Source organism: Corvus hawaiiensis, chromosome 25 (genome assembly GCF_020740725.1).
Source record: "Corvus hawaiiensis isolate bCorHaw1 chromosome 25, bCorHaw1.pri.cur, whole genome shotgun sequence".
Lineage (NCBI taxonomy): Eukaryota > Metazoa > Chordata > Aves > Passeriformes > Corvidae > Corvus > Corvus hawaiiensis.
In genome coordinates, this window is record NC_063237.1 from 4,137,681 (window position 1) to 4,157,039 (window position 19,359).

Consider the following 19,359-nt stretch of genomic DNA (forward strand, 5'->3'; position numbering starts at 1 on the left):
GGAAAAGTGTCCCTGTCCATGGGACTGGACAAGCTTTAAGGTCTTTTCCAACCCAAACCAGTCTGGGATGATCCCATTTCTGTGAATACTCAGACTTGTCACCCAAACGAAGAAAGGAGAGAGCCTAAATCTCTTTCATCCCATTTAAACACATCTTTAAGTACCTGCTGACAGCAAGTCTGCCCTGCTGAAGTGTCTGCAGCAACTTTTTGACCCAAGACTGGTAATTTTAGATAATTCTAATCCTAAAAATCCCTGCTCTGATGGCACTTTATGTTATAAATACCCACTGTGGTGTATTTTGTGGTGCAGCTGGTTTGAGCATCCTGCAGGCTCTGGCACCAAGAGGATCCCCCTTGTGATCCCAAACATTTTGGTTAGAGATGGAAACCCTCCTCTTCCACTTTTCCCCCAATCCCAACCCTTCCCCCAGTGGATAAATAGCATCTTAATAAGCCAAATGTTGTTCCTAAATTTAAGAGTGCTGGGTTTTTTTAGCTGCTTTGTCTTTATCACAGATGGCACTTGGGAATTAAGGGTAAGGAAGCAAAGCACTCTGCAGAGGCTGAATTCCAACAGTTTTTCATTCCATCATTCCTGGAGCAACCTGCTGGCTGCAGAATCCCACAAAGGGACACAAAGCCACCTCTGGGTTAATGGCCAGCACAAAAATCCCGGTATGAAAGGGGAAAACCCCTTTTCCAAAGCCTTCTGAAGGGAATTCAAGTGGCACAAACCTTTTAGGCTGTGTCTGGGCACAAGGGTGGATGTCAATAATCAAAGGAATAAAAACCCAAATCTGAACTTCCTAAATCTCTCAGGTTTGGTTGGAAAAGGCTTCTTTAATCTCCACTTCAAAGAAATTCCTCCCAGCTTTTGTTGTGCTGACTTTTGATGCTCCAACTTCACCTGGACCTGATGTGAAATTCAGAATTTTCCTCTGATGCAGATCAACACCAACCAAAGCACAACATCCAACAACATTCTGAGCACTCCCAACTCTGTCTGCTCAGGCAGAGCAGAGGAATAACCTGGTGCTGCCTGCAGAGGCAATGCTGGACTCCCATTTCCAGCGTTGGGGACACACTTTATTTTCATGGAAAGTGCTGAGGCTTTGGGGGCTGTGAGCAGAGCAAGCACATGGTGCTGAACAAGCCTGCAGATGCTTTGCAAAAATAGCAGTGAGAAAACAGCCCCAGCATCCTGCCTGACCCAGGGCTCACTGTTCCTACCGTGGTGCAGTGAAAGTGTCACCAGAGCTCCCTTCAAGGTGGGGAAACCAACCTCGAGCTGAGTCTGTGCTGTGCAAGAGCCTCAGGCTGGATTTTCATATTTTCTCCCCCCTCAGATCAGCCCCTTTAGCTGAGAATGAGACTTTTTTTATGGCTGTGGCTGTGTGAGATATGCTTGGAGTGACCCACTGGACAGATGATGAGGATTTTTCCCACTGTCAATAAAACACAAGGAAGAAGAGACATTCTCCAGCGCTTGGAAAGGCCATGGGTTGTCCTTGCTGGGCTTTCCCCTACTCCTGGAGCAGGGTTTCTCTCCAGTTAAAGCCTCCAGTTGGTCCATGTGTGAGAGGCAGGATGGGAGGGTCTGTGAGCTGCCAAACACCAGTGTCTCCCAGTTCTTCGCAGGAGCAAAACCCCAGGTAAGGAATCTGTGAGGAGAGAGATGGAATCAAGGCAGTGAGCAGGGACTGAGCTGGGCAATCCCAAGGGATGTAGCCCTGCTGTGCTACTCAAGGGTTTCACCCTTTTTTCTCTCTTTCCCTCTCCCAAAGTCCATTTTCAGGAAGTGACTGACTGACTGTGCACCACTGCTTGTGCAGAACACTGGGAAGAGGAGATTACACCCTTGGAATGCACTCTGAAAATGTAGTTTTAAACGGAATGTAGCTTTAAACTGAGCATAGTTTCAAATGGAATGTAGTTTCAAATGGAATGTAGTTTTTTAAATGGAATGTAGTTTAAACAATGTAGTTTTAAATGGAATCTGGTTTTAAGTAGGGGCCACATCAAACTAAATGTGGTCCCAAACCAGCACAGCTTTGGAGGGAAATGTGGATGTTCCTGCAGCTCAGGTGTCCCCACATGAGCCCTGAATATGCGAGAGAGCCTCTAAAAGGCTGGCAGAGAGCAGGAAAGGAGAGAAAGTATAAAAACCCATTATAATTTCCAGCTTTTGGATGGTTAACATCTCTTTAAATGAGAAGGGGAAGTGCTCTAGGGCTGAAGTGCCCTGCTCGCTGTGCTGAGGGGCTTTGGGGCACTCTGCACAGCTCCTGGTACCCACAAAGCACCAAACAATCGCTGCAAACCCCTCCCAGGTGGGCACCTGACCCCAGAGAGCACAAAACAATCGCTGCAAACCCATCCCAGGTGGGCACCTGACCCCAGAGAGCACCAAAAAATCCCTGCAAACCCATCCCAGGTGGGCACCTGACCCCAGAGAGCACCAAACAATCGCTGCAAACCCATCCCAGGTGGGCACCTGACCCCAGAGAGCACAAAACAATCCCTGCAAACCCATCCCAGGTGGGCACCTGACCCCAGAGAGCACAAAACAATCCCTGCAAACCCATCCCAGATGGGCACTTGACCCCACATTCTGTCCCAGCCTCTCAAACCCTTCTCCTTCACCCTCCTGACAGGAGTAAAACTCACAACAAAGCCTGGTTCAGCAGATTGCAAATTGTTTTTCCTCTCTGCAAAGCCAGGGCTTTGCTCCTTGCTGGCAATTACCTTTCGGACCATCTGTACAAAATCCTTGGAGTTCTGAGGCGACAGCCCTTGGAGCTGGCAGGTACAGGCCTCCAGGGAGGATGCATGAGCCACTATCAGGATGTTATTTCCTGAAATAAAAGGAGAAACACAGGTTGAGGAGGGAGGCAAAGCCAGATTTAGGGGCTGGTGCTCAAGATCAAGCAGACATTTAAAGCACTTTATCATATAACAGCACATTATTAATGGGGAAAATGTGATTTGTTAACAGGTTTAGAGCGTTTCTTGGCTTTCAGGGTAATGGTTAAGCTGCTCCTACTTAGTTTAAAAATGCTTTCTGGAGATACCAAGAATTCCAGCAAGGTTTCAGCAGTGTTGGGAAGCAGATGCTTTCTGCCTGTGCAGAAATTAATTCCTATGACAACAAACACTTTAATTTCACTGGCTGGCTTTCCACAGTGGCAGCTTTACGTTGCCATTTCCATCCTCCTTTACAACCAGTGCCCCACTGGGCTACTGAAGTCTGTGGGCAAAGCCTTAAAACCAAAGCTCAGAATGCAGAGGCAGGTCAGTGAAATGAAATCAGTGAAAACACCAGAATTTAGCAATTCTGAGAATGTTGTGAATGAAAGATAACAGCTGGGGATTTAAAAAAAAAATTTCAGTATTGTGTTTGGAGAAATGTTCTAAGGTCTCTTTGGAGGAGGAGCTCAGACAGGAGAGGGAAAATGCCCCATTTAATGCGGGGAACACATAGCAGAGGGCAAATAACTCATTTATGCCCTTGGGAAACAGCTGCCATTGGTAGGGATCCCTAAAAAAATTCTGCTATTTAACTTTATGGCCTTTTCTTGTAAGCTGAGTGTATCTAAACTCAGTTCTGATGAACACAGGGGTTCCCAGTGCTTCTGGGAGAGAGGATGAGAGATTCAGGTGTGGGAATTCATCCCCTAAAGAGGGAAAAACTGGTCAGGAATATTGGAATCCACATCCCAGCCTGATTGGCTTGGTTTTCACCCCCTCTGCAGCACTCACCTTTGCCTTTACATTCACTGATGATTTCCTTTGTTACCTGGTAGCTTCTGCTTATGTAGGTATCATAAGACTCAGAAACCACCAACTTGCTGACAGGAATATGAGGTCTGTGAGCAGAAAAACGCATCCAGTGAATGGTAAAAATAAAGAATTCTAAGTGCAAGGTCTGTGAGCAGAAAAACACGCCCAGGTTGGTTTTTTTTTCTTTACCTTTTCCTTCTTTTTTCAAAGTTTTAATGTTTCAATTGCTTATTCCACCTGAGGGTTCTTAAACACAGGGGTGCAACAGGACAAGGGAAAGACCAGGATTTCAGGTGATACCTAAAAGCAGATAAGGCCTGACACAAAATATCTGTCACCAAGGCCAAGGAGGTGGCACTCCTGTATGTGTTAACTGAGCCCAAACTCTCAAGTTTTAGGAAAAGCATTAAAAATGCTTTGGGGGTTCCTTGGAAACACAAAAGATCCCAGGACAAGGAGTGCTGGAAAGAAAACCTCCATCATCAGGAATATGGCTGGAATTGCCAGGGATGAGGGAAATTTGGTTTATAATAGGCCTTTTTCAGGTCATGTTCAGCACAGCAGCCTCAAGCCTGCTCCAAGTTTATTTTGGGAGCCTCAGCAGCTCTTCCAGTCAGTGCCTAAACATCAAAACTCAGCAGAGTTTGGTGCTAAATCTTCAAATAGGCAACAGCAGACCCTCTCAGCCCCCTTTTGTGCTACCTGTAGGTTGTATCAACGCTTAGAGTAGCTGCAGCTAAATCCACAGGGGGTATCCAGGCTGGCAGAGTGCTCCCAGACACCCACTTGGTCCACTCAAACAAGCCTGGCTCTATCCGGATTTTCAGGTTGTTCTCCTGTTGCATACCTGGAAAAGAGGGAGAGGAGACCAGATATCAGTGGGAGTAGCTGGGGAGGAAGAAAGCAGCTTTAGTGCTTCAGTTTGACTGTTAATTTATTTATTTTCTATGGAAAATGAAGTACTGAGTGCATGTCTTTAATATATGCCAGGGAATGTCAGCCTCTGGCTGGCAGCTGGTGCAGTTAGAAAAGGATTCCTTATGGATTGTGCTAATATAAAATATATTCCTATGGAAATTGTAGTTACCATCCACTTAGGCCCATGCTTTTTATCAGTTGGTCAGTGTTTCATGCAGAAAGTGAGGAGAATTCAGCCTCTCCCTCGTGGGTTCTTACCTTTCAGGATATTGTGAGCTGTCTGGACACACCGCAGGGATGGGGAGCTGTAGATGTAGTCTACAATGGTATTTGTTTCTAGCAAGGCTTCACCTGCAAGAAAGTTTTGATCTTTGTGAATAAATGCAGGTAAAATGGCATTGCAAGGAGCTGCTTCTCATAGGTCTGGCCAAAAAAACACCCAGAAAAATTGTAAAGGTCTTGGATTTGATTTAATTTCATTTCATTTGTAAGCTGTAAATCAAATGATTCAACACAAAGCTAGCTTAATTCAACTGGCTGGATTCTCAGCTAGCATAAACCACCATTTCATTACACAGGTGGGAGATCACTGCAAACGAGATAAGAATCAACTCCACTGTCAGGGTTTTGAATATTCCTGCAGTGCCTCCGGGAACCAAAGGAGAGCAGGGATCTGCTCAGGCTTGTAGTGAGCAGCAGCCACATTTTTGTTCTGTTGGAAGAGCAGGACAAAGGAGGGGGAGCAAGGAGGGGACATTAACCCTGACAGTGGCTGTCACCATGGCAGGCTGACCTAGAAATCTCTTGGGAGAAGTGGGGTCATTTAGAAGGAGAGGGACATCTACCAGCCCTCTGTCACAGGGAAGCTGCTCACGGGCTTTGGTCATCACAGGAATTATGGCAGAAGCACCATCGAGGTCACACAGTGCCACCACAGCTGCAGCCGTGTCCTTGGACCCCTTGAATGCCACCAGCAAAGCATGTCCTTGGAACCTTTTAATGCCACACAAAGCCAGTCCTCAGACCCCTTTATTGGCACCAGCAAAGTTTGTCCTTGAACCCCTGAATGCTACCAGCAAAGTGTCCTCAGACCCCCTGAATGCCACACAAAGTGTGTCCACAGACCCCTCTAATGCCACCAGCAGTGTCCTTGGACCCCTGAATGCCCCACAAAGTGTGTCCTTGGATCCCTGAATGCCCCACAAAGTGTGTCCTTAGACCCCTTTAATGCCCCACAAAGTGTGGTGTGACACTCCCAGCCGTCCTTCCGTCATGTCCAGATTGCAAACCCCGCTGCCATGTGGCCAGGAGTCTGAGCATCCTCCTCGTGCTGCTGCTGCTGCTGCTGCTGCTGCTGCACAGTGATTTATTTGTGTTCAAAAAAGCCAGGATAATTTTAGCTGCCCTAGTTTGGATGTGACCAGCGAGGAGTGCTCGGAAGGATTTGAGCTGGAGAAAATGCTCAGTGCCGGAGCTCGTGTCTTTAAGGGGCTGGGCTCCCCTCATCATCACAGCTCTCAAGATGTGCTCTTTGAATGGCAAAGGATTTTCTGTCTGTACACAAACCAACAGGCTCAGCAGTCAGGGACAAGGATGGGGAGGGTGGGAGAACACCGGAAAAGATTTGGGCTGTGTTTATGACAATATAAAGCCAGGCAGATTGATAAACGTGTATTGGTGAGGCAAACTGGAGATGAAAAAAGCGCATTTTGCATGAGGTGCCAGTCACACTGCTGCAGCTCTCCCCAGCATCGATAACAACAAAATCTTCCCAATGCACCCATCCTGCTGATGGCTCTGATTTCAGCCCATGTCCTACAGATCCTGCTTTGCCTTCTCCTCAGCTGCAGCAGCTGAAGGAAATGAACTGAAGGAGATTTCCTTTGAAAGAGGGAAATTGCTGGGGAAGGTGAGGGGACTGCAAAGCTCCTTGAAACGTTTAAATCCCATTAGCTCAGGGCATCCAATCAATTTCCTGCCTTGCACTTTACCTTTCTCTGATGGGGGGTGTGGGAGGAAGATTGTGAAGCTTCCTTGGGCAAGCTCTTCGTGGAATCATGGAATAATTTGGGTTGGAAAAAACCTCCATGGGCAGGGACACCTTCCACTATCCCAGGTTGCTCCAAACCCCATCCAGCCTGGTCTTGGACACTTCCAGGGATGGGCAACCTGTGCCAGGACCTCCCCACCCTCACAGGGAAGAATTCCTTCCCAAAATCCCACCCAAATCCCACCTCCTTCAGCTCAAAGCTTTGCCTGCTGAGCAGCACTTACCCACGAGCCTGGCCTGGGTGCAGCCCAGCACGGTGATGGGAGCGTCTTTCTCGTAATCCCTGAAACCACCACTCCTCTGAGGTAAGTTGTGAGGCATATTCAGGTTACTGCGCATGTACCTTCCTGCAGGGACAGGTGCCAAGCTGGAATTATTCCCTCAGACAGAGGCAGAAACATCACACCTGATTTTCCCCTCTCCCACCACCTCGGCTGTGCTTTGCAGCTCCTGCCCAGGCCTGGCTCGTGAGCACTTTTTCCCATGTAAATCCATCAGGAATCTCACAGAATTAAATCAAACACCTTTCACCAGCTCAAAGTCAGCACAGAATGTTGTTAAGGTTTTAAAATTTTTCTTTAGAATCGATTCTCCCCAAGGCAAAGTCACTTCTCTCCCACAACAAATACACTTTTACAGGAGGCTGGAAATGTCAGAGCTCTTCAGGCACAGTTTAGAAAGAAGGGAGTTGTGAAATCATCCTTCAAGAAATTGGTGGTTTTGAACAGAAAAAAGACTTTTAGGACAAATTTCTGATCAGCATTAAGGCCAACAGAGCCTGAAGTTACAATTTTTTCACTATAGTCTGAAACCCAAGCATAACACTGGGTTGAAAACACCAATTTGTGCCCCCAAAACCACTCTGAGCAGTGTTATTTTCATTCAGGACTGAGAGCCAGCAGTGCAAAATATTTTCTTGATGGTAGCAAATGTTTTCACTGAACACTGGCTACCAACATCATGCCTACTTTGCTCTTTGGTGATGTAATTGTAGAGTGTACCGCAATATTTTCCCAAATATTGGCAAATGGAGTATTTCCTCCCTGGATTACTTTCTGCTGCTGACTGCCAGCACAAAAAGCATCATTTTATGTAAACAACCACAGCTTCCACCAGGCAGTGGCCACTCCTAGGAAACCCCCCCGGGCTCACCTTTGGCATCGAAGCACTGGGACAGCCAGTACTTCCCAAAAACCACATCCATCCTCTCCCCGTGCCTGCAGACGAACAGGCAGCGCTTCTGAGGGCCCGGCTGGCTGCTGATCCTCAGCGGCTGCAAGGGAAACAAAAGCAGCTCTGACCTTCAGCAGAGACATCTGAGCGACCCACAGGAGCCAGCACCAGGCCCCTGCTGCTTTGCCCTTGTGCAAACACCACAGGGAAGGCTGCAGGATTTATGATTTTTATGGATTTATGGAGCTCTTTGGGTATTTATCATCCTGGTAAGTTTATGCTGCTGTAAAGCTGCTGAAGGGGGCAGAGGATGGGGCCCTAAAGGAGGGGGAATGATGCCTTAGGTTTTAACTTTTATATTTTTCAAATCTTGTGCTGCTCAGTGTGTGACTCTGGAGTTTCTTGTAGCCTGTTAATTTCTGCTCTCTCAGGCCAGGCAGACATAACAAAGCCTCTCTGGGCCTGCTCTCCAAGGACACCCAGACCGTCCTAGGCCCAAAATATAAACCAAAAGCCTCTGAGAGGGGGGCAAGCTGAGGGGAAATTACATCATTAACTGAAGCTTTAATTGGAGAATTAACCCTGCTATGCCAATGAACCAAACCTATAAAAGTGTGAAGAACTCATGACCTGGGGTCCACCTCAGGGTCCATTTTGAGAACAGCCTCTGGCTCCCCAGGGGTACCTTTGAAGGCCTTTCAAATAAATTCCTACCTTTATTCCCTTACTCCTGTCTAGTCTCTGTTTTTAGGTGGCCTCTCAAGGCATCACTGCCACCCCATCCTCTGCTGAAGAGGCAGTTTGGGGACAGGGCTGATTGTGCCATTCAAAAACTTTGTAACTCGTGCTGCAGGCAGTGAAAAGAGCCCCGGGGATAAATTTTGGGGGAAAATCCATTCACTGGGAGCTTGTCCCTAATGATTTACGGCTGCGGGGTCCCTACCTGCACGTTCTGGCAGATGATGGTCAGTGGCCCTGCGTCCCCTGGCCCTTGGTCTTCCTGCTGCCTTCTCTCCAGAGCTCCGTCAGCGAAGGCTTGAAGGGATGGGGAAGATGTGGTGTTCAGAATGGAGTAGGACCTGCCAAAAATAGACAAATATTGGCTTTGGGAATGCTTTGTGTGCTCAGGCTGCTCTCAGGATGTTTCTGTAGCCTCCAGGAGCCGGTGGTAATTACTGTTGCGATGTTATTTCGTTATTATTTGGGTTTTAGGGCTGCCCAGAGAGCAGCTTGCCAGGTGATGCTCACACATGAGGAGGCAAATTCCATCTCCACAGGCTGTTTCCTTAGAAACAGGTTACAGAACAGTTCCCAAATTTTGGTCTGGGAAGCTCTCTCTGCCCTGGAATATTCTCATGGAAAATGCCAGGACCTTCCTGACGACCACAGGATGCTCACTAACATCACCTGGGCATCAGTTCACGTCACTGACCATGGGCTTGTGGTCCAAAGTTTGGGAATTAAAGGCTACAGGGAGTTTTCACTCACCTTTGTAGCACAAGCTGTGCCTTCAGCAGGAAGCTGGGGCCTCTCCCTGGGCATTTTTCAGGGTTCCTGTGCCCAGAACAGCTTCTACCCCCTGGCAGGGACCTGGCACACTCAGCCCTGTTGTTCCTGCATTATTCAGTGCTGCCTGTTCCCTTCCCCACCTCCTTGGGAATTTATTCCCCTCAGTGCTTCCTGTTAAGTGCAGCCAAAGGGATATTACAGACCCCATTCCCCCTCGAGGGCCTTGCCTAATGATGAATAAAGCTCTCACTCCCAGATCCTCAAGGACTTTGACCAAAACCCTGGGGACTAAACTGTGACAGGCAATTCCAGAAGCTGCAGCAATCCTCTGCTGACTCAGTTACCTCTGCTTAGTCATTAAAAGAAAAAGAACATTATCAGGTAATGGATGCGGTCATTTACTTTGACAGAAATAGTTGCCAGAGCTGGCCACTTTTCAGTGCCTTAAACATGTCAGGAGTTGCTTCCTGATAGCACCCAGTTAGGAGAAAATCTCAGAGGGGTTTCACAGCTGTTAAAATAACCTCGAGTGCCTCTGCCAGAGGGACAAAAATAGGTCACCTGCATGATTTATATGATTTAAAGGAGAAAAAAACCCCACCATGCTGTTGGTCCTGATCTGTTATCTGGTGGAATTAGGGTGCAAGGGTGACACTGAGGTGCTGGATTATTCCTGAGTTCCCAACAAGGGCTGGCCCTGCCTCAAGGAATTGCCCCCCTCATTGCCCAAACGCAGGTGGTGCATTGGAGTCAGCACAGATCCCTCCTCACTGACCCCAAAACTTGAGTATCTCAGTGTGAACAGAATCTCAATTCTTACTTAGGACTCATCTCTAGTTCAGTACAAAGTGAATTTCTTCCAGCTGTCAGCCCCTCCTCCCATTTCAGCCCTTTCCTGCCTTGCCCATATGACAATTTTTTAAGGACACTGGTCTGGAAAATAACAAGAAATTTTTTTGTTACCCCACTTCCCTTTGCCCCCAGGAGCTGCCACTCAATTTCTGAGTCTTTCTTTCTTTCTAAGCCTTTTAATAAAGGCCACGAGTGCTTCACCATCTATTTATAGATGGCTGGACTTGCTGGGAACGATGCTGAGGCAAAGGCAAACTCTCTCAGAGTGCCTGGAGAAGAGCCACCAGCCTGTCTCCAGTGCTGCCTCCTTCCTGCTGCTGGAAAACAGAAACTGCCAGGCTGTTCCAGCTTAGTCATCTCCTAAGGACAGGTCATTGTATGGAAGCTTTTCCCCAAGGCTTGTGGTTCCTCTGCTCAGCAAACAGGGACTGAAGGCAGATAACAACCTCTCCTGTCTTCTGGGTGGCGCCTTGTCTTCCCTGCTCTGCCAGGGATGAATGAGGGGTGAATGAGAGATGTCTCTCTGTGCCTGATGGAGTTCTGGGCTGGGGAGGACTCAGGGCTGAGCTGGTTTCCAGAAGGGAGGAGGTGGTGGTGCCACATCTGGACATCAGAGCCGTGACTGCCCCGTGCCTGCTCTGTGTCTGTCCCTCACCACCTTGCTCATGTGAAGCCTGAAAATTCACAGCCAAGGAACAGCCTGGGGTGTCCTTCTTTGCTCTTTTGTTTCCTGCCTTTTGTTTAATTTGAGGAGGCTCAGTCTGCATTAAGTGCTGAGTTAGGTCAGTTCTGTCTGGCCTGTATCAGGGGTTACCAAATGCTTTTCCTTTCTGCTCAGACCCCTCCCCACAGGGCAGCTTTGCCCACTGAAATGTGAAATACAGACAGTCTGTGTTTTGTTCCATGCCCCATCCCTTCCCTGGGTATCTGACCTGCTGCCTGGTGTGATGGGACCAGATTTGTGTGATTTTATGGTGCTTGGAATGTGCCTCTCCCCCCTTTTTGTCACCTTTTCCTCTTCCATAGAAACAATTCCCTCTGCTCCAGGTTTGCCAAAGGTGTTTGGGTTGCTTAGATATCAACCCACCCCTCAAACATAACTTTTTAAAATTGCTGTTTAACGAATTCCCACAAAAGTCAAGAGGCATAACCTTATTCAAAGGTGAGGGCTGCATTCTCACTGAAGCCAGTGGCAGGCTTCTAAAAACCTTGCTAAATACCCTAAGAAATGTTGCTGATCCAAAGTCCTTTTCAGCAGGGTGTCAGGCACAGAAGATGCCTCTTCCCAAATTAACGCTCAAATTTACACCTCTCTGATCCCAGGCCCACCTCAGAGGTGCCTGCACAGCAGTGCCTACAGCAGCCATCTGCTCCAGCTCCATTAACCAGCAGCAGTCCTGGGAGTCATAAAGAGCTGCTGCAACATCTCAGCTAAAAAAATCACCTTGTCCTCTAATCCCACGCTAAGGTAGAGCATCTGCTCCTCCTTGGCTGGTGAGACTGGGCTCTGTGTGCCAGCTCCTTCCCCTCAGTGCCCTTCTAAGCAGCCCTCCTCGCTTCCCAGGTGAAATCCCAGCTGCTGAGTCCCTTTTTGCAGCCATGGGAAGTGGGGTGAGCAGCTTTACCTACCCATGGAACACCCAGGTCCCACATTCATCCGCCTTGGTGATGTAGTTTTCAGGCAGCAGCCCCGAGCAGCCAGTTGCAAGGGAAATGCCGTAAATCCAGCCCTCACTCGTGCTGGTTTGCTCCACTGGAGACATGAAAATGAAATCCCCTGGGACCAGCTCCAGCTCGTCGTCGTTCTGGGGGGTGTAGGGGTAGATCACCTGCAGAGTCTGGGGGAGAAAAAGCACAAAAGGGTTGTTAATGGAAGGGAATCTTCAGCAGAGTGGGGCAGGAGCACTGCCAGCCTTTAACCTCAGCTCCTCTCCCAGAGCTTTATCCAGGAAAGCTTTCCTTCAGGGAATTCCTGCCACTCTTTTCTCTTGGAAAGCTTTTCTAGGCATTTAATTCTTCCCAGCTTGATTCCAGTTGTGTTTTTGGTAACCAGGAGGGCAAGGGGTAGATGATTTTTAAGAGCAAGCAAAGCCATGACTGTGTGTTTAAATCCAAACACCCCATTAAAAATGGAACTGAGTTCTGGAATTTAGACAGCTCTGGTGGTCACTGACCATTCTTGATCTCCCTACTCATGTTTGATCTCAAAGAGCAGTTCTGTTTGCTGTTGCCTTTGAAGACAGAGCAGAGACATTATTGGGGAGCCTAAAAGATTTGACATGCTGCCCTCAGAGCTTGGAATTCATGGGAATGCACAGCAAAAAGCACAGGTGATGAGAAATTCTGGGATGTGGCCACACTGTTTTCTTTGTGTCTCCTGACATGAACAGGATTAAGTTGAAAGGTGGGGGGAAATCAGTGAGTGTGATTCTGTAATTCACTTGAGCATGAGGAACCCACATGGATCGAACACCTGCAAGTAGCTTTCCTTGGAAGTGGCCACGGAAATCCTCCATTTAGGAGGAGAACTGACCTGTTCCCATCCCTGGACAAGCCTGACTTCTGTGGTGGCACCATGAAAGAAAAGCCACCATCTGCTGAGCAGCTCGGCTCTCCTGCTGGTGGCAGCCCTCACTAATCCTCCTGCACCATCTGTGGCATCTCCAATGGAAGGTGGGAACCAGTCCCTGTCCCCTGATAGCTCAGGGCCAGACCCTTCACACGGGGCTGCAGTGGGATCTGCAAAGCTGGGGGCTGGTTTCCATCCCAGCTCCCCGTGCCATCAGTGGAGCTTCTGAGGGACACGGCTCTCTGGGTGGAAAGGAGGCTGACACACGTGGCAGCACAGCCTGGGCTGGCTCAGAGAGCTCTCCAGGAGCTTTGGCACTTCTGGTGTTTCCTGTGCTGGGCTAAAAGAGCTTTTTTCCAGCTCGGCCACAGATTTTGTGTGTTGGTCCTGGGCAATGAACTCTGGGGAGTTAATTGAGTTGGGAGCCTGAGCCTGAGCAGGCATTTTCTGGAGGTTCCCTCCTCCAGACATTGATTCATCTCGTCCTGAGATGGACATCCGAGATGTCTCAGATGTCTCATATTCTGGAGGTGCCTGTTTTTCCACCCCAGGCCTCAGACTGGCTCAGACATGAGGTCAAACTTTGGGATATTTCCAGTGATGATGGATTTCACATGTGGCTTCTCTGTGCTCAATCTTCAAAACGAAATTAATATTTTATGTTGGAAAACAACATAATTAAAGAAACTATCTGATGAGGCTTAGATACTTCAGGTATAAGAATCCATATGAGTAATTGAAATATAAAGGCTGTGAGGGTGTTTCCTACATGATGAAACTAAATGCTGTGGTTAGGAATAAGGTCAAGACTGTACAGTAGAACTGGACTGGTCAGGTTAAAATGCTGGTCTGGTTCTGGAGAGATCAACTCAACTTACACTGAGCTCACAGGAGAGTCATTATTAGAATTAATTAATCAGCAGGACATTATTCCCACAAGAAGCAAGGAATGAGGTAGGTGAAGGACAAGTTTGGACAGTGTGAGTAAAAATCCCCAAAAAAAGGCAATAAGGTCTGTTTGTTGACTGGTTTGTTTGGAGTTTTGGGGTGTTTTTTGGGATGAAACTGATGCCTTTTCCTGGTCCTAAAATCAAGAGTCATACACGGTTAGAAGGGGAAAAGGGATTTTACCTTGATATTTATTTTCAGGATCCTTAGGTGCACACGTCCAGGCCATATGCATCAAGATGCACCCCGCCGAGTGTCTCCTCCCCCAACATTGGGTATATCATTATAGGTGTTACTAATTAGCAGGTCTATCAAAGATTCCCCAATGAGAGGCTCAAGTGAGCCCCCCTCCCCAAGGAGCCTTCCCTGGATGGTTCTATCTTGGTTTACAGAATGTGTTCTGGAGAGGACCTTGGGCTCTGGGGCACACTGATTCCCAGCTACGAAGCTTCTAAAATGTTGAGTCTCTCAGCTTGACAAACAAGTCCAAGAATGTAGGCAAAAAGCACTGGGAATACAGAAGCTGTAAAAAGGTATAAGAGGGGTATAAAAGAAAAGGCAAAAATATTCATGGCATCAAAACAGCTCCAGGACTTTACCTCGTGGTTGACGAAGCGAATGTCCCGGGAGAAGATCGCGGCCACCCAGTCGCAGCCCAGCTTGACATCGATGCTCTGGGCCAGCTTCTCCAGCGTGGGCAGGTGGCTGCTCTGGAAGTGATAGGCCAGGGTCACGTGGAGCTGCTTCTTGTGGGGCTCCACGTGGACATCTGCGACGGGAAGAGGAGGGTTAAAAACCCCTTTGTGCTGGATTAGTGACTGTCGCCTCTAACGGGAGCTGGACTCCCAAAGGTGCTCAGGAGGAACAAATTGTAGTTCACTTGGGAAAGGCTGTGGGGTCTCTGATATTGCAAATGGATCAGAGGTTCGGGGTCTGATTCAGCCCTGAGTCACAGCAGGGTGCCCGACAAGGCATCCTTGCCAAGCAGCGGATGGTGTGACAGCAATTATTGCAGCTGTGAACACGCTGCATCTCCTGCCAACAAAAAAGACGCTTCTCCAGATAGTGGGGAGGCTTTCATGAGCACCTGAGGATCTGTCCAAAATAAGCAGGTTAAAAAGCATAATTTTTACTCTCCCTCCATTGTTCTCTCTGCTGCACTAACAATTACAGATCCATGGAATTTGCAGGTTCGTGCAAGTTGATTAAATCGCTTCCCCTGACATTAGCTGGATTATCAGTTTAGCCACTGAGGGTGAGCTATTCCCACACTGTGGAAACATAATAACGATTCAAAATGGCCCAAAAAAAGAACCTGCATTAGGAAAAGATTCCAGGTGAAAGTATGTGAAATATTGGGGCTCTTCCAGCAGATGTGGAAATCACAGGATACATTGTTTGCGTGTAATTTATTCTTGCTTATTCAACCAAAAATTGCAATTAAATTCGACTGATTATTCAGTCACAATTGCAGCTATTCAGAGATTTGGCTCCAAGTGCCAGCCAGGGGTAGCTTTGCAAGCTCATCCATCTTTTTTTTGTTGTTGTTATTGTTGTTTTTGATCAGCAATAAAAAATATGTTCAGGATCTCTGAAAAAAACCCAGAGACTTTAATGTGATAACCCACCCAAGTTGTGGCTGCAATGCAGCAATTGCCTTCCCCTAAAAACCCCCAATTTGGCCTGAATTGGAGCAGTCTCAGGGGCAGAAGATTGTTGGAAGCCACCAACGCTTCTTTATTCTGGGTCAGTGGGGGTTTTTTTGGGCAAAAATTGCACTTTTGGCTGTGCTGGTTTGGAGGGGAACACTGATCCTGCTCTCATGTGGCTGCAGTGTCCTTGGACCCACCCAATGTCGGCCTTCCAGAATCTTCTTTTGAAAGATAAAATTCCCTCCTTCTTCTAAAGGGAAGGGAAGTTCTGGGTCAGGTGAAAGCAAAGCATTCCAGAGGTTCTGGACACTTCTGGATCCCTCCTCTGGAGCAGGGGCAGACTCACAGCATTCCTGCATGGTTGTGGGGTGCCTGTCCAGCATGGAAACACCCCAGGAATGCAGAATTTGCTGCCTCTTGATGCATTTAAACTCCAGGATAAGCCTGGAATAGCGAAGGACTAAACCAGTTGTGTTGTGGGCAGCCCAAGCTGAGCTCTCTGGTGATGGAGGGTGGGAGGATTAATCAGGGAGATGTTACAGTGCTCCTAGGCTGTTGTGACTTCCCAGTTTGGAGGTAACTGGGGGACACCCAGCGAGGTTGTTCAGCAGTGGAGACCATGGGAGGACGAGGTGTTCTGGTGATTTCTCCTTCCAGAAGCAGGAGAGGACCGTGGGGACAGCCCTGTGAGCACTGAGGTTGGAAAGGACACTTGGGGTCTTTTCTGGAGCCCTCTTTACACCTCAGACATGCAGTGAACAAACAAACACAGCCTTGAAATGGCCGGGGAAAGTTCCGTGGTGGTGGCTGGAGGCAGAGAGCGGGGCAGGAAACGCCGAGCCCCGCTCAGAGCGGCTGTGTGAAAGGTTAAGGAACCACCAAATGTCAGCTTCCCTTTCAGAGACAGCACTGAAAACTGGGTGTGAGATAAAAGCACTGAAAGCCAAAGCACCGGGAGGGGTGTTCCCCTCACTTTTCACTTAAAGATCAGGGATTTGCTTTTGAGCTTTGCATCAGAGCTTTGGGCTTCTGAAAATGCCCCAACCGTGAGCTTTGGCAGCTGCTTTGCTCCTTCGTGGCATCAGAGCTTTGGGTTTCTGACAGTGCCCAACCAGGAGCTCCTGGCAGCTGCCAGGGCAGTCACTCACCTGCTTTGGAAGCCGCCTCCGCAGCGAAGTCTGCTGCAAACTTCTTGAGCACCTCAGCACTCTCCTCCTTGACGAAGAGCCCGATGAAGTTGGAGGACGTGTACAGCTCCAGGGGCAGCGGGGCCGGGAATTTGCATTTCCAGCGCATCACCGTGGCCTGCAGGGCTTCCGTGAGGGCATCGACCTTGCTGTCCTCGCACTGCCAAGGGAAGCAGGACAGGCATTGCTCAGGAAAGGAAGGGATGTGGGTGGGTGTCAATGGTTCACCTTTCCCCTCATGCAGTGAGAAAAAGCACAGGGGCATGGAGAAAAAAAAAAAAAAATAAAAAAAAAAAAAATCTATGTTTAGAAATGCTCAGCCCCTCCCTTGTCCTCAAAGCAGGATCAGCTATCCCCAAGTAACCTTCGCAAGCTCCCCCACCCATTCTCATGCTAAGGATCACTGGAGAGGATGAGAATTCGGTCTTCTGCTGCTGCTCTTCCCTGAAAACAACAGCTTAAAAAAACAATTACCTCCTCCAGAAGCCCAGGCATCAGCAAAACCTCCCCAGCCCCCCTCTAAACTGGGAGGAAGTCTCCAGGCTGAGCCTGGCAAGGGCTGCTCAGGAATGGCTAAAGGAGAGACAGGAGTCTCTCCATGTGCTTTACCATGAAGAACTGGCACAGGGTGATGTGTGGGAAGATGTTGTGAGCTTTGTTCTTGCCACAGATCTGCTTCGACTGCTGCCAGAACTCCGACAGCTTCTGCGCCAGGGGCCCGGTGGGGCGCAGGTACAGGACGTACTCCCGGGGCAGGGTGTCATCCAGGAACGGGTCACCCACGTGGGAGAAGAGCCTAGCAGGCAGAAAAAACTGTTCAATTGAGAGATAATGACAGATTTCTTTTCCCCAGCAAAAAAAAACCCCTTTTTCACCAGCTTCCCATGTGCTGGCTGCCATTCATTGTCCCTTTACAGGAAAAATCAGCTCTGGCGGGTCAGGCACTGCCTCGCTTGCAGCCCATTATCACTGCTAAGTAATACCGAAAATTGGGTTTGAGTTTCAGGCCGGCGCTCTGCAGGTCTAACCCAGGTCACTGCTTCTGCCTTTTCTGCCTTTCAGTGTGTGAAACACAGGGAGGAGAGCACCAGGAATGGCTCCACGCCTCTGGGAAGGCAGCTCTCAGCTTTCCTGCTCAGCTGCAGAGAGTGGGGGGGTTCCTTCTCTCACCTGTTCCTCTTCCACCAACTCTCTCAGGCCAGGCTCATTTCTGGATTGCTTATTTACAGCATCTCACTAATTCTGCAGGTGCTTTTCAGGCAATGCCCCTGTTTAAACATTCCACATTCTAATGGCTAAAATCCTGAATTCACCACTTCTTTTACTTTTTAACATTTATTACTTCATACCAACCAGTCGCATGCTGCTTGAACACTCCTTCCACCTGTCGATGCCAGCGCTTTTTGTCTGCAGAGAGAACAAAATAAAGAGAGAATTTCAGTGCTGCTGGGTCCTGTGGCTCCTGCCACAGCTGCTGCTGTGTGTTTGGAAACTTGTGGGATGCCCTTTCCAATTCTCTCACCCCTGGGGCTTTTTTCTGGATGTGCCACCTGTCAAATCCCCATAAACTGTTTGAAGGGCAAAGTCACACAGCCAGGGCAAAATATGAAATATGGACCTCTGGGTTTTCCCACTTCCCACTTTTTCCGGACAGAAAAACACCAGCATTTGATGGTCTCTTTGCTGGGAATTTTAGCATGAAACCCCAAAGGTTTGGGTCTGAAAGTGCAGGTGTTGCACCGAGGACAAGAAAAATTCAACTGCCACGAGAGGGCACAAAGCAGAGATTTTCCAGGCTAGAAAAGTTCCCTTCACTCCTGGCTACACTCAAAGAGCTCTTTTGCTTCCCTCTCTTCAGGATGCCTCTAAATCCCTTTTCACTCCAGCTGGGAACACCCAGGTCTCCTGTTCAGCAACTTTTCCAGAGCAGACCAGCACAGCTAACAGCTTTAGACATGGAACTGTGTTCTCCAAATGCTCGACACCAACACTGGAAAGCAGCTGTGGATCAGCTCAGCTCTGTGACACCAGGGACAGCCAAAGGGAGGGATTCACCCAGAACCCAAATGGAGCAAGAACTATGAGTGGAGGAGGCAGAAAAGGATAGAAATTTCATGGTCATGGGGCAGAGACAGGCTCTCAGTTGGGGAAGGTGCAGAATTCCCCATGAGTAGGTGATTTCAGAGCTTCCTACTTAAAGGAAAGGGGACAGACTGCAGGGTCCAGCCTGTAGCTCTGGGTTTAGAGCAGCTGGGACCCTCCAGGACTTGTGACCGTGCTTGTGTCACCCTTTCTGTCTGCAGTGACGACTTTCAAAGTGCTCTGACAACCACGGAGGATATTCCTGCAGCGTCACCCACCAGCGCCCAACCATGTGCTGTTGACTCAGCTGCACTTCAGCTCTGCCCTTGCCGTCCCCACCCCTTGAATATACACATTTTTGCTCGTTTGGAGGGTAAGAGGAAGGCAGAAAGATAATGCTGCAAAAAAAAAATTTAAAAAGGGCTGTGTTGCAAACGTGTGATTATGAAAAATACTTCCTCCCGAAGCCGTTTTGCTGCCCTTATCTGCCAGCATTCCCTCGAGGTCAGCAGAGTGCTGAGCCCAGCACCTGCCCTCTGGGAGGATGGATTTGGGGTGGTGGCCACCGTGGGTTGCTGTTTCTGCCTGGCTGACCTTGCTCTGCTCTGGAAAATGTTCGATGCAAAGCAGCCACTGC

The 19,359-nt window shown here is 48.6% G+C and overlaps 1 protein-coding gene across 2 annotated transcripts in view; it reads right to left on the minus strand.

Annotated features, from left to right (window-relative positions):
* Nucleotides 1-514: 514 nt before the first annotated feature.
* The window catches only part of UBASH3B (ubiquitin associated and SH3 domain containing B), a 58,819-nt gene continuing 39,974 nt past the window's right edge, over nt 515-19,359 (minus strand). The window contains exons 2-14 of one of the 2 annotated variants that reach the window (XM_048328688.1): nt 17,994-18,047; nt 17,250-17,436; nt 16,602-16,800; nt 14,401-14,570; nt 11,914-12,122; nt 8,867-9,002; nt 7,903-8,023; nt 6,975-7,097; nt 4,959-5,051; nt 4,485-4,629; nt 3,762-3,868; nt 2,748-2,857; nt 515-1,663 (exon numbers count right to left, since the gene is read on the minus strand). In XM_048328688.1, coding sequence (XP_048184645.1) covers nt 1,526-1,663; nt 2,748-2,857; nt 3,762-3,868; nt 4,485-4,629; nt 4,959-5,051; nt 6,975-7,097; nt 7,903-8,023; nt 8,867-9,002; nt 11,914-12,122; nt 14,401-14,570; nt 16,602-16,800; nt 17,250-17,436; nt 17,994-18,047 — 1,792 coding nt within the window. In that variant the 3' untranslated portion in view covers nt 515-1,525. Of the gene's footprint in view, nt 1,664-2,747; nt 2,858-3,761; nt 3,869-4,484; nt 4,630-4,958; nt 5,052-6,974; nt 7,098-7,902; nt 8,024-8,866; nt 9,003-11,913; nt 12,123-14,400; nt 14,571-16,601; nt 16,801-17,249; nt 17,437-17,989; nt 18,048-19,359 lie in introns of both variants that reach the window. The other variant, XM_048328689.1, reaches the window with a different exon arrangement.